The sequence below is a fragment of the Phymastichus coffea genome, unplaced genomic scaffold, assembly GCF_024137745.1.
Source record: "Phymastichus coffea isolate CEN01 unplaced genomic scaffold, Cenicafe_Pcof_1.1 PCOF00036, whole genome shotgun sequence".
Taxonomy (NCBI): Eukaryota; Metazoa; Arthropoda; class Insecta; order Hymenoptera; family Eulophidae; genus Phymastichus; species Phymastichus coffea.
Window position 1 is genome coordinate 21,299 of NW_026706847.1, and position 14,333 is coordinate 35,631.

The window sequence follows — 14,333 nt, forward strand, 5'->3', positions numbered from 1 at the left end:
AATCGTATCGGGCCGGACGCCTAAAACGTCGCCGCCCATCAATAATGCATGAGGCGGGTCTGGAAAAATAAAAGGGATCAAACGGAAAACGCGCTGCGGAAATTGTATCGCGCGCGCTGGGGGGGGCGGGAATGTCGTGGTCGCATTCCGCGCGAGATGAGTCACGGAGAAAAAGGAGGAAGACACTTCGGTAGGCACGATATTCGGCGCCTTTGGAGCCTCATTTGCATTTCTCGTAAGTGCTTCCGCCGCTTGTTTATTATTTTTTTTTTCTTCGGTTGACGGTGCGCCGCGTTCGTTCGATGAAAAAGAAACGAGAGAAACGAATGAAATGAATCACGAGGCAGCCGAAACCAGTCGCACCGATGCGCCCGACAATCGCGCAGCGAGCATCTGGACACCTGGTTGCGCAAGCCCAGCTTCCCGCGGACGAATCCGCGACAATGAGCCGCGAGCTCCAATCGTTAAGACCTGTCCGCGAGCTCTCTTCTGCTCGACAGTGATTTCTACACCTCGTTTAGATTCAATAGCAGCGGCTTTTCGCGGAAGTGCTTGTATTTGAAGCAGACGCTACTACAGTTATCGGCTCGAAGGTTTTTAACAGCATCATTAGCAGCAGCTCTACTCGCGTTTTTAAATTTTTATCGATTCACGCTCGTCGTCTTTTCAAATTTATTTATAACTTCCTCTTACTCTTTTACTGTCGCGGCCGCATCGCCTTGCTTACTTGTTTCGATTGACCGATAATCTGGCGCGACAATGGGCGATTAGCCGTCCGATAACGGCGTCCGAATGAATAATGGTCGCTCGATCGATACTCAACATTTGTCGGTAATTAACGTTTCGTTGAGCGGTCGCTAAGTAATTTGCGAACGAAGCTCCGTTCGTTATCGCGGACTTCGCGGAGGACCGCAGTCGCGTTCGAGAGGCGTATACCGGTCTGTCGACCGGCAGGGCAAAAGTCCATCCAGCGCCGAGGCTCGCACGAGCAGCCCTTGTCAGCGCTAACGTGTCTCGAAAGAGTAGCCAAGTGTGTCGGGGGGGGGGGGGGGGGGGGGGGGAGGGGCGCTTTACTTCGGTCGAGTGCGCGGGAACGCACTTAGAATGCTGGCGAGCAGCAGCAGTGGCAGCTGCACGTAGTTGCGTTTCGGGATCGCGTTTTTAAGGTTTTTATTTATTTTTTTTTTTCGGAGGGCCGCTGACTCAGACACGGAACTGTGGATGACCCGCTATTGGGCCAGCTGCGCTGATTTAATTGCCTCGGTAATTTATCGACTTCGATCTGCGCGATGAGCTTAATCGGTCGAGGATCGTGGAGGACGGTTCGAGGCTTGATTTATCGCTCGTACTAGCCCTCGTGTGTTTGTCGACTCGAATGCAGTGAGTCTTGGACCGGTCGAGACGCGAACTAGCGAATTTGCGGCCAGTAGCGCAGTAGTGAGTAGTTAATTAGCGCGCGTTCAACATACAAAGGCAGGAGGCAAGGAGAGGAGCGGTATTAGCAGTCTAGACGGCGCCAGTATTATATCGGATGCGCTGCCGTCGCTCGTCGGCGACAGCAATGCGGATGTGGCCTATCTCCTTTGTCTCCGCTGCACGAAAATTGAGTCGGGCAATTTTTCGCTCGTTATCAATTTGAGATCACGGGCGCGCGCGCGATCGCGGGGAGAGCCGACGTCCGAACATTTTCTCATCGGCGACGGGCATCGCCGGTTGGAAAAACAAGAAAAACGACAGCGAGTCGGTGCTAATTGGCATATTTGGCATATGACGTACGCGAGCTCTAATCGTCGCACAATTAAAACAGTCGTCCGACCTCGTGGCCGCGAGAGGTCGAGCTCGCGCGCGCCTGCTCTTCTCTCGTATCGCACGTCGTCGATATACAAGCAGACAATATTCATTCTCGCGTTGCAATTAGCAAGGGGGCGACGGCTCCTACTTCGGGGACTACTAATGAAAAGTCGCGCACGTAATCAACCGAAAGGGTGGTGTCGGCGCAGCGAGTCCCCACGGGGAACACCTGTCGGCCGATGCTCCCTCGTCTCTCTCTCTCTTTCTCTCTCTCTCTCTCTCTCTCTCTCTCTCTCTCTCTCTCTCTCGTAGCGCCACGTTGCCTCGCGCGCGACGCCTCGGTCAATCAAATCCACTTTGCGCGGATGAGTGCGATAAGCGACGGCCCCCCGTTTCGTCCCGAGCGGGAGAACGGCAAGCCGCAATGGAAATCCCGAAAAGCGCTGATCGTACATAAAATGCCGTCGTGAACGAACGCCCGTCAATGTAACGCTTGTTTTGCTTTCAGAATGAGGAGATGATCGCGAGCCTGGCAGTGAACGGGAGCAACGGCGGAGGAGGCAACGCGATGGGGCCAGGTAGCCGCATAGGTCGCGGTATGGCCCTGCACCGTTCCAATTCCAGCCTGGAGCTGCCGCACAGTCCGGATCCTGCATCGCGCGTACCGGAGACGCCGCTGCGACGCGAGTACGGCTCGCATGGTAAGACTCGACAATCGGACAACGAGGCGCGATCGTCAGCTTACACCGCCGATATTGCGGAACGGTGCGCGCGTCCGCACGAGTGGCCGTCGTTAAACTTGAACGCCTTCGAGTCGCTTGCTCTCGCTACGCGCAGGAGAGAGCTCGTGTTTGCTAAGTAGTACGGGCCTGGAAACGATACGAATGCCTACGCTTAGCCGTATAGTCGCATACGAAGCAATCGAGACGACTGACGATCGGGGTTGTTGTAGTTCGTTCGAAGACCGAGCGTTGTATCGAGGTTGTCCATTGGCGTTAAACGTTACTCCTAGGCAAGCGCGCCGAGCGGGAGAAATCCGATCGAACGCTCGCGTGTGATTTGGCATCGACGAGGTTGCGTCTCCTCGGTCACTCACTGACATGCATACCATTGCGCGGCTCCCCAAGTTCTTCTTGGAGCACCTTGTTCATCGGTAGTTTCTCCAATACCTCCAGCCGAGCGGTCTTCTCTATTCCAGGCACACTGATTTTTGGAGGGGTGTCATTCGATCGGGCCCACCCTCTTGGGGCTACTGGATAACGTCCGCTATGCCGTGGAGCAGTGTAAGATCACCATCTTGGGCTGCTTTACGTCTCTCTTCCTCTCTCTTGTTCTATCTATCTATCTATCTCTTGAAGGTCTTTCATTCCATTTTGCATGGGCTGTTGATGTGCAAGCTTCGCGATCTCAGTGTCCAAGATACAGCTCTCGATTGGTTTTTCGACGATCTCTCGGCCGGTATCCAGACGGTGGTTACATGGCTGGCGCAATCTCTGAGTGATTACGTAATGCTTCGGATGTCCTCGGTATTCATGATTGACATCCCAAAAGTCATTTGATTTGCGCACTATATCCTCTATGCTGATGATATCTAAACCTATGTCTCTCGTGTGACATTGAGAAGGAGATAGCTAGAGTTCAGCTTGATGCGCAGGCAGTTACGGATTAAGCCAATATGATTAAACTGAATGTTGCCAAGACGAAGATGATTGTTCTGGGTAGCGAGACATTCGAGTCTAGATTTGACTTACAGGCCCTCACCAAATTTATCGTAGGTGACAACCTAATCCCTTTCCTATCTTCACCACTCTATAATGGGAGTGGAATTCAGTCGAGTTCGTCGGGAAGGCCTATCGTTCCTTCCATTCCCTCAATTTCTACAAGTCACTCTCACGTAGAATAAGGAAAGTCATATGGGAAACTTTGGCGTTCCCGCATTCCTCTTATGCTTCGATCATCATCTGGGTGGATTTTGACAAATCTCGTACTGACCAACTGCAAATTACTCAGAATACATGGTACGTTTGGTGGTTGGATCCGTTCCCTTTGTTCATTTGAACGGCATTACTACTCGCGTTTAGTTCCATCGCCTTGCAGTAGGTGGCACCCTCTTCTCAATAAGGAATCTTATCATGACCAATTTAATGTACCATATTGTCTGCAACGGCGTTGTCACGTTATTCGACGTCTCGTCTCAGCAGCCGGGATTATAATATCATTGCCAGATGATCCTTCGGAAATTCAGCCACTTCATTCCACTACAAAGCGCCACTTATTGAGGCTTGGAAAAGATCCTTCTCGATTCGCGCGAGAGAGTTGTTCAACGATTTAAGCGTTACGGAATTTTCTGGCGAACGCCTACGGGAATTCAAACCTTGGCTTTTCTCTTTCCTGTTGCTACTTGAATTGCTGTAACTTGAGTCGAAAGTCTCGCTCGAAGGCATGACCGAGATACCCTGTCGACTCTTCCCGACGTTTAGCGTTCTTTCCAAGTCCCGGCTATTTGTCCAATGTGCGTATATCTAAGGGTATCTGGTCGCTATCTTAATTATAGTTTCCTGGCGAGTGGTCGTGAGGTTACGAATAGAATTATCCGAAGGTGCCTTTCAAAAGACTCCCGTCATCGTTTTCCTGGCTTGCTTGCGGGGACCACTCGCCTACTTACTGTAATACTACTATTTCTCTCATCACTCAAGTTGGTGCTAATTTATCCGTTGCGCCGCTGCACTACGTCGACCTCCGTCAGGCCTGTTGTTCTTCTTCAGTTTTTAGTCAGTAATTAGTTCGTAATGGTTAGTTGTAAATCCACTGAGTTTTTAATTTTTGTACTCTTCGAATTTTCTATTGTATTCATTCAACCCGGCAACCCTAATAACCTGGCTATTCTATTACACCATTTTGCACTACGTTATACTACTCTTAAAACCGTACGTGTCCTCTCTCTCTCTCTTTCTCGTACGTGCACGTAGAGGTTACTTTACTCGAGGCCGCGACTGCGGACGCGCACAAAACGATGAATCGCCCCTCCGAGAACAGCTAGCCCGACATCTGGCAGACACAGCCACCAGTGCGTAATTTGTGCGTCGTCCAAATGCAACAGGTAGCATCGACGTGGTGGCGCAGTCGGTGTCCGTGAGCGACAACCTGCTGGCGATGCTGCAGGACTTCCGTCCCGGGGAGAATCCCGCGACGGTCGGTCTGCGCGGGTCGACGGCCTCGGATCTGATGATGCGTCGACAGCCGCAGCTCCAGCAGCACGCCGGCGACGCTCAATCGGCGGCCAACGTCGACGTGGACGAGGTCTGCGGGCCCAGCGGCTCCAGTCCCAAGCTGCGCTTGAAGCTCAACCGGCTGTGGGGCAGCAACAAGCCACCGAGGACGAGCAGCGCGGCCAACACGCCGAGCGGCGAGGAGTTGCCGTGCACGAGTCCGGTCGTGTCGGCGGACCTCGAGGAGAGGCACAGGCGGCGCGCGTTCGCACACTACGACTGCCAGTCGCTCACCGCCAATCTTGGCTACGCGGCCAAGCTCCGTGGCATTCTGCTGGCGAGGAGAAGGAACACGGCCACCGGCGCGTCGGCCGCCAGTAGCCTCAGAGCATCCACGCCGGACGAGGCGCCCGAAGAGGATGCCGGCGATGGCAAAGGTAATCGCAGCTTTTTCCGACGGGTCGGTTTATGGCCCGATTCTCCACAGTCGATTCGGACGCGCAAACCGATTGGCCTTGCGTCAAGAATAATGCTGTTTTCGAGCACAACGTGAGCTTTTGTTCAATATTTTGCTGTATATGCAGTACCTTATCGAGTTCTTCGCTGTTATGTCTCAATGATTTGTTCGAACGATGAGTTTTGAAAGTTGAAACAAATGATGTAAAATGATGGCAAAAATGACCTACTCCGAGTATTGTCACGAATATGACTTTGAATGAATAAGAGAGCACAGAAAGCAGCAGTGCGATTGACACGAGGTCGTTTCCGACGACGACCGAGCGTCGCGGCAACGTCGAAAGGCCTTGGAGTAACTAATCGCGTGGCAATGGTGAACAGGTAACGATCTCCTGGAGTCGTGTCCGTTCTTCCGCAACGAAATAGGCGGCGAGGGCGAGCGCGAGGTAGGCCTCACGCGTCGCCCCCAGGGCAACGGTCTGCACCGTCCGGCCTTGGCCTACGGTGTCAGTGTGCTGGAGCCGGCGCCAGGCGAGACCCTCTGGAAGTACACGTGTCCGCTGCAAAAGCGACCACTGCCGATCGAGAGCGTGGACGACGGCGCGCACTACTATAGGCGCTACTTCCTCGGGCGCGAGCACCAGAACTGGTTCGGCATGGACGATCAGCTGGGACCCGTGGCGATTAGTGTGCGCAAAGACACCCAGCAGTTCAGGATCATCATCAGGACGTCCGAGCTGCTGACGCTCAGAGGCTCCGTGCCCGAAGAGGCTATACCCGGCTCCAAGTCGTCCAACGGCAAGATCCCCACGCGGGAGATTCTCGAGATGGTGGCTCCGGAGGTGCAGATGAGCTGTCTCAGATTGGGAACGCCGCCAGCCGAAGAGGCCGTCGCGAGGCTCGACGAGCAAGGATTGTCCAACAGGTGCCCTCATATTTTACTCTTTCCGCGTTGCTCCTTGCGCGAACGATTTAATCCAATTGATTTTATTGCTGCATTCGTCAGATACAAAGTGGGCGTGCTCTACTGCAGATCCGGACAGAGAACCGAGGAGGAAATGTACAATAATCAGCACGCCGGACCAGCTTTCCTCGAGTTCTTAGACTCCGTTGGTGAGTTGACGATTGGCCTTTCGAAACGTCGCTATTTCCGTTAGTTACACCAAATGCGCCGATTCGATTTTTAGGCCAAAGAATAAGACTGCGAGGATTCGAGGGATACAAGGCGGGCCTAGACACGAGAACCGACTCGACGGGCACGCATGCCGTGTGCGCGACTCACCGCGGAGCGGAAGTCACCTTCCATGTTTCGACGATGCTTCCTTTCACACCGAATAACCGTCAGCAGCTACTTAGAAAGCGGCACATTGGCAACGATATAGTCACCATTGTCTTCCAGGTACGCACACACAACGTTTGCTCTTCGACGCAATCCTATGCTGCTGCATTTTAACTAACATCCGCGTTCAATTAGAATAATCACTCGTCTTTAGAAAGCTACAATTACTATTATCATTTTCCATCTATGTATAATTGCTTTCACACGCGAGCAGCATTGAACGTCCGCGAGAACTGTTACTATCAGCATCGCGTACTCCTTCGCGATTGAAAAAACAAACTATAATCAACGTCGGCTCGCCATTCGTTGTCGCAGGAACCAGGAGCACTACCCTTCAGTCCGAAACGGATACGATCGCAGTTCCAGCACGTGTTCATCATAGTGCGCGCGGTAAATCCGTGCACGGATAACACTCAGTACCGCGTGTCGGTGTCGCGCAGCAAGGAAGTGCCGGTGTTCGGACCGCCAGTGCCAGCCGGTGCAACATTTTCCAAGGGCAAACACTTTGCCGACTTTATCCTCGCCAAGGTGATCAACGCCGAGAACGCGGCTCATCGATCCGAGAAATTCGCCACGATGGCTACTCGCACGCGACAAGAGTATCTGAAGGACCTAGCTAATAATTACTCATTGACGACTATTGTTGAATCTGGCCAGAAGTTTTGTAAGTATTTTTTTCATCGATATTTCGACTTTTCCGCTAATTACAATTGCATCGTAAAGTTTAGATGTAAAGATTATCGCATCGACTCCTTTCGTTCGTTAAGATTCGATATCTCTAATGATGACTAACGTCCTTAATGTATGTGTGTGTGTTTTTTTTATAGCGATGCTGTCGTTCAGCAGCAAAAAAAAGTCAACGCCACGACCACGTTTGTCATGCGACGCCTCTCAACGCGGGGCAATTTGCTGGCAAGTTATACTCGAAGATAGCAGTCAAAATACAGACTGCTATCTTGGCATTAGCATCGACACGATAGTCTTGATAGAGGAGCACTCCAGGCAAATCGTCTTCGTCACACCTTGCATCAGTGTTTTAGGATGGCATGCTCAGACGAACAGGTAAGCTAATCTTCAATAACCAATTGAAGCTGCGGCTCGCATGTATAGATTAGTTTTCTACTCAACGGCTGATTGAATGATATTTTTTCTTATTACTTATTCTTTTTCTTTTACGTTTCAAACTTAATTACCAGCTGTTCTGGGAATTTGTATTTAATCGATGAATCTAGTATGAATCATTGATCATTAAATGTTGAAATTAATGTGTATTCTGTTGTAGTCTACGACTCTACCACCATCAGGGCGAGTGCATAACGATACACGTACGAGGCGACTGTAGCGATCGAGATGAACTGATGGAAATCGTAGCTCGTCTGCGTGCAGTAACCCAAGGTGCTCCAGCATCAGAACTGTCCCTCAAAAGGAACGCGCTAGGTCAGTTGGGATTTCATGTACAGCCCGATGGAATCGTAACGCAAGTGGAAAGCATGGGCTCATCTTGGCAAGCTGGCCTTCGACAAGGATCCAGACTGGTCGAGATCTGCAAAGTTGCCGTGTCAACGCTGAGCCATGATCAAATGGTCGACCTACTTAAAACGAGCGCTCAAGTCACTGTTACTGTCATACCACCCACAAACGACGGAACTCCCAGACGGTATGTTCTGAGAAATTTAATTTAATTTAAGAAACGATAGTTTCATTCAATTAATTTGTTATTAATGTTGCAGAGGCTGCTCGCTCTCAAACTGCCAGTATTTGTCGGCGAATTACGAGGGGGATTACGAGAATATAACGAACCCGGATAACACGCCGAGCCAGCAGACGGCTATGTCCCATCAAAGGAGGTACGAAAGGTCATTTAGTCCTCCGCGATCCAGTAACAGCTCGGGCTATGGGACGGGCTCGAGCTCCAGGTCGTTCAACGATCCGCGGTTTCCCATTGAAGGTACTATGACCAGCAGCAGCAGCGGACACAGTAGCGCTGACGATCGATGGTGAGTCTGTCTAAAATCATCCTGATGCCTCTCTTACCATTGGTTTTTAACCATGAAACCGCTTATCGTTGAACGACGACGCTTGTTCCCTTTCCTCCGACTGCATACTAATTGTCCAATTAAATGTGTGTTTCGATATAAAAGTATGTTTTTGACGTATTTTAGGTACGAACTATTGGAAAATCAAGATCAAGATCCATCGCACCGAACAGATGGTACACCTCCCCCTTTACCTGCTAGGCAAAATTTTCAAAGCGGCACCTCGAATAAACATAACACATTCACGCCAAAAAAAGAAAAGGAGTCTCATTACGCTACTGGAAAAAATTATGACAACATAAGGCATCACAATCATCTGCATAATCATGAACTTAAAGAGAGTAATTATGTTTCACCGAGATCCATTCATGAGAGCATTCGACATGATAATTATCAGAGACTCGAGAATGTTCATCGCAATCAGGATCACATAAGTACCAGTTATGTAAAGTTGCAGAAAGAAAAGTATGAGACAAAGCAAGAAAATATCTATACTTCCCAGCGCGAATTGCATAAAAATGAAGGTACACTATCTTTTTCTATCTTGACCTGTAGGCTTGTCACAAATTAGTTTCCTTCGTAAAATTTCAATTGTATAATAACGTATTGAATTAATGTTATGAAATATTTTTTGTAGGACACCAAAAATTAGCTGTTTCAAATTCCCTTCCAATACAAAATACGCCTTATGGTTTACCAAAGTCAACCAGCAATAACAATCTTGTTCGATATACTGAGCATGATCAAGCTTCGTTGAGTCATGAAACTAAAGCTGATCGAAGTTCTAAATCTTACGATGTCTACGAAGAAAATAGAATTAGCTGCGAGGAAAAGTACGAAAGACGGCGAAGCAAATATGAATCAGAAATATTACAACAAATTGAATTAAGCAGCGAACGGAAAGATGAACATGAAATTCAACATCCTCAGGATTTCAAAGTCGGTGAAAAAGTAACGTGCCTTAAAACAACCATGTCCGAAAGGCCTGTGCCACACAAGGTGAGCATCGAATATAGACCTAAGGATTTTGCCTCAAGTTTGCCGCCCGAAGTTCGAATGGCTGATAGCAATGCTACCGATATTTCTACTTTGCCTAGTGAAGATGAACTGTCCAATGGATCAGGCAGCATCTCACCTAGGTACGCATAAGTTTTATCCAAAAATCGTTATTTGACGATATTTATTTATAAACTTCCAACTAACAAGTTAATTAAACTTTACCCTACATTGTGCTGGAATGTAACTAATAATTGCATACTAATGAATATTTAAATTATTGAATTTTAAATTATTTGATGACGTTAAGTATTTAGACGACGTTGACTAATCATATTTTTAGTAGATTGCATGTTTCATTATTATACTGATAAATTTTTCACAATTATTACAGACTTCGAAGAGCTAACAAACATCGTCCTGGCAATTTGACTCCGTCAAGTACTGGATCGCGTAATCAAAGTCCAAGACCAAAATCAGCTGCTAGAAGTTCTCACAGGAATTCGGCAAATTTGACATCTAGTACTCTTCAGGAAGACCTCATGAAACTTATAAATCCAGATTACATAGCAGATGATGGTCATTTAGTGAATAATCACAATACAAAGAACAATCAAAATTCAAATAAAGTTAACAATAATATGTTAGAGATTCAGAACAGATGTAGATCACGCGAAAACTTGTGTGGAAATAGTACATCGACTTTGAGCGTATTGCCTAATGGATCGCAAGAAAATGGGAATCCTGGTTCTGAAGTTATTTTAACAATGGCACGTCCAGCAACTGTTATATCGAATGCCAGTACAGCATCGAGTCCAGCACCTAGTGAGAACAAATTGACAAAAGAGGAGAGGTAATTAATACAAAGTTAATCTATGGTACCATGTGATAACCCCGACCCAAATAGGGACATCATATCTAGACGTGACTCATTGCACTGACTAATCTAAAAGATTTTTTTAATACGTGAATCAAATATTGCCTTATGCTTTAATTTTTATAAAACTTGATTAATAATTACTAAGATTTTTCCCATCACAAATTGAATATAATAATTGTTTTTTTATTTAAAAAATATACTATCTGTGGAAACATTTTTAATACAATCATATGGAATTGTGAAATTTAGAGAAAAGAATATTGCTTAATAATAATTATAATTCACGTTTTGATAGAAATGAATTTTAATTAAAAGAAATGTTTATATATTTTAATTCTTAATAAATCGGTTAAGTATTCAAAGAATTTGTCAAAAAATTAAATTTTGATAGACAAATTTGGAATAATTGTTTTTTTTTTTTAAGGATTGTAGAATTTAATATTACTCTGTACTTTTAAATAAAAATTTTCAAAAATAATTCAACTGGCCGTCCTTTTTATTTTGTCTACCTTACAATTGACAATTCAAAATAAGTAACCAATGAACTCATTTATGTCCGTTCAAAGTACAATTTCCATAACAAATTAAAATTGTATCGCAGAATAATTTCCAAAATTCAATCTAAAATCTACTATAAGACTTAAAAAAAAATTAACAAAATTTTCAAAGTCTTATATAATTCAAAAGTTAATTAATGAAAAAATGTTACAGGCTTTCTCCAAGAGTAACCAAAACACCCCAACAAATGTCTAAATCTACAAGTAATTACGTTAATAAAGAAATTAGGAGTTCTCATGAAATCGATTCCGATTTTCGAAGCACTAATCACCAAGATGAGTCTAATAACAAAGCTCCGAAACATAATCAAGAATGGTCCGAAGAAAGAATTGTAGATGGATCAAATACCATTGCGTAAGTTTTCAATATTTTTTTAATTTTATTCTTATTTTTCTATCGGTAATAAATGAACATAATATTAAAATATTTTCGTACTATCACAGAAATTCAGTGACAGACTTGCAGAGTCATCTGTCAAGCCTGGAGATACGCGTGGCACGCGAAACACGCCGCAGAGTTTCCTTGGAAGAAGAAGTTCGTCGGTTGAGAGATGAAAATCGCCGTCTGCAAGACGAAAACCATGCGGCGACACAACATATTAAGCGTTTCACCGAATGGTTTATGATTTATTATCATTGAATACTCTGTAAAATTATGTTGATTTTTAATTTTTAAGTTGAAAAAAAAACTCGTATTTTTTAATTGGTTCCGGTGACCAAACATTTATTTCAGATGACGATTCGAATTTTTAACGAAGCTTAGCCCTGAGTATGGTTAAGTTCGCTTGTTTCTTTAAATTGCTTTCATCGTGTTAACATTTTAAAGTAGATTTTACGATAACTTGGCTGACTGTTATGACGGCTGCTGTTTTTACCTTATTTCATTTTCACAATTTTTTATATGAAATTAGTTTTTATGTTCTCACACAATGTCGTATGAAAACTAGGTCTCATTTGTTTGTATTTATTTCGATCTTATGTGAAATACAGTATTAATATGTACTCTCGTTGATCATTGTAATCTATATAATGCACTGTAAAATATTATTAAAAATCGTTATTTTTTAGTTTTTATTATAAAACGTTACCATAAGTGAAGTCGTAAAATGATTTTTTTTAATAAAGCCACAGCGATACAGTAGTTAGAGATCAAAAACGAGATAAAAGCAAATGGTTAGCTATATTCAATTCTGCATAGTTATGTAATTATTACGCAAAACAAAAGATGACCAAATATTACCTATACTATTAAAAAATTATTAGGTATTTTATTTAGAATATAGTCGTTCTATAATTTATTATACGTTTTATATTATAAGTACGACATAACGAAAAAAAACTTGTAAAACGTTGCAATAAAAAAAGTTATATTTATTTGTACTTTTTATTTATTTCGTTGATTTATTGATTCAGTTAAAAGTTTACATGAACTATTACTATAGAATTATTTTTAGATTTATTTTTTAATTTTCATTGATGTCAGACATATTTCAATTACTCTTTTTTTTTTGTTTTTATTTCGTCAAGTATTCAACAAATAATGCATTTTTCAAACAAAAACTTTAATTTTATAACCTTTTTGATAATACTGTTACTACTATATGTAGTGGTCATTTGAAATTAGAGCTTTTACCACAACAGTAGAGAATACAAAATAACGAGTCTTTGTGTCGTCGTCCATGTGTATATTGTTTTTCGCTATATTGTTTTTCCCATTTTCCTGCGATACAAATTCTACCCGTAAGTATTGTGTTGTCAACTGCGATTACTTTTACGGTGTGAAAGCGTTTGTCAAGATTTTTATTGTGACGGATTGCTAGATGCTGCGCGTTTCACGAAAGATGTGCTCGTTGCTGAAGGATCTTGGTGTGCAGTGCGGAGAAATCGATGTGGCAATCACGTTCGGTTAAAAGTTCGGAAGAACATAACGTTTCTGCTGATAATTCATCGGAAAGTGCTACAAAGATGAATTAGACAGATTACATCGTGACTTGGAGAATAATTACAGCAAAGATGGATGCGAAAAAGAAAAATGGTTACAAATGGAACAGTACAAAGTCCACTAAGTCTCAAAGGTCGTTAAGTGCACATGTGCGCCCCTATTCCTTCAGTCTTCACAGAAAAAACAAAACCCTGCGAAAACGAGACATAGAATTATGCCGTATACAGGAAAGGTATATGTACAGTTTCGCGAGTCGGATGGCTACAGGATTTTAAGATTTAATTCATTAGGGTATGAAAGTAATCTTTTTTCAATACATCCACTGTCTGATTTAACAATGCATCCGTGCTACGCTTTTTTAGTAGCTCGTTTTTTTCTCAAAAACAAATCATCTTTGTTGATCGACTATTTGGTATTAAAATTAAACATAAAATATTTTTAATAGCAAAGCTTGTTATTTCTTAATAACAATGATGTATTGATGTATTATTAGATAAACTTTATTAACAATACAAACCGAAGGCAAATAATAAAAAATAAAAGCAGCACGTAACGCAGTACGCGAAAATGAACTTGAATATCTTTAGTTAAATGAGATACTACATATAACATTATGTATAAAACGCTAATTATAACTTAAGATCTGAACTCTGGAGTGCGGCTGTGTGTCGTGTCGACTACTGGCGAATTGAATGCGCGTCGCTTGTAAACGGCTGCATCTGATGGAAGAATTGAAAGCAATAAAAATCTAGACATCTCGGAAAAATCATTGGCCTGACTCTTTCCTTCCGCATAGATGGAAAAGACTATTTGCGCGCGTATAACGTTGCAATACTCCAAAAAAGCGGCTAGTCATTCATCGGCAACTTGTAATAAGCTTTCACTTCTTTCGAGTAAGTAACTTGAATTTGAACACTTTGTTTTTGCAGAGCGTCTATTTCTTCAAGTTACATTCTTGCTCTATTGACGTTGAATATAGATCGCTTTATCAAAGGTCCATGCAGGTTTACTACCAATCAGAGCGATTCGCGAGGGCAAATTTGAAGTTCCAAAAGAATTGAAATTAGCGTCGCAGCGAGTTGCATACGCCAACCATTGCTTTTCGGCTAACGAGGCGTTAGTTTTCG

The 14,333-nt window shown here is 44.2% G+C and overlaps 1 protein-coding gene across 2 annotated transcripts; it reads left to right on the forward strand.

Moving 5' to 3' along the window:
- The first annotated feature begins 218 nt into the window (after positions 1-218).
- Positions 219-12,612, forward strand: LOC131663433 (signal-induced proliferation-associated 1-like protein 1). Of its 2 annotated transcripts, none has more exons than XM_058933838.1 (15): positions 219-235; positions 2,300-2,492; positions 4,892-5,437; positions 5,838-6,381; positions 6,463-6,569; positions 6,644-6,855; positions 7,111-7,459; positions 7,623-7,857; positions 8,078-8,452; positions 8,526-8,792; positions 8,958-9,355; positions 9,469-9,970; positions 10,222-10,680; positions 11,419-11,619; positions 11,709-12,612. In XM_058933838.1, exons 2-15 carry the CDS (start codon positions 2,309-2,311, stop codon positions 11,902-11,904), a joined length of 4,575 nt encoding a protein of 1,524 aa, XP_058789821.1. In that variant the 5' UTR covers positions 219-235; positions 2,300-2,308; the 3' UTR covers positions 11,905-12,612. The 2 variants fall into 2 exon arrangements, with proteins under 2 accessions (XP_058789821.1, XP_058789822.1); XM_058933839.1 differs by having other exon boundaries at positions 8,526-8,642.
- Positions 12,613-14,333: the final 1,721 nt, after the last annotated feature.

Excerpts from the sequence above, each read along its gene's own strand:
- LOC131663433 (XM_058933838.1), top strand. The coding sequence starts at position 2,309 with ATGATCGCGAGCCTGGCAGTGAACGGGAGCAACGGCGGAGGAGGCAAC. Across the intron at positions 9,356-9,468 it reads CGAATTGCATAAAAATGAAG|GACACCAAAAATTAGCTGTT; the intron begins GTACACTATCTT and ends TATTTTTTGTAG. Across the intron at positions 11,620-11,708 it reads GATGGATCAAATACCATTGC|AAATTCAGTGACAGACTTGC; the intron begins GTAAGTTTTCAA and ends GTACTATCACAG.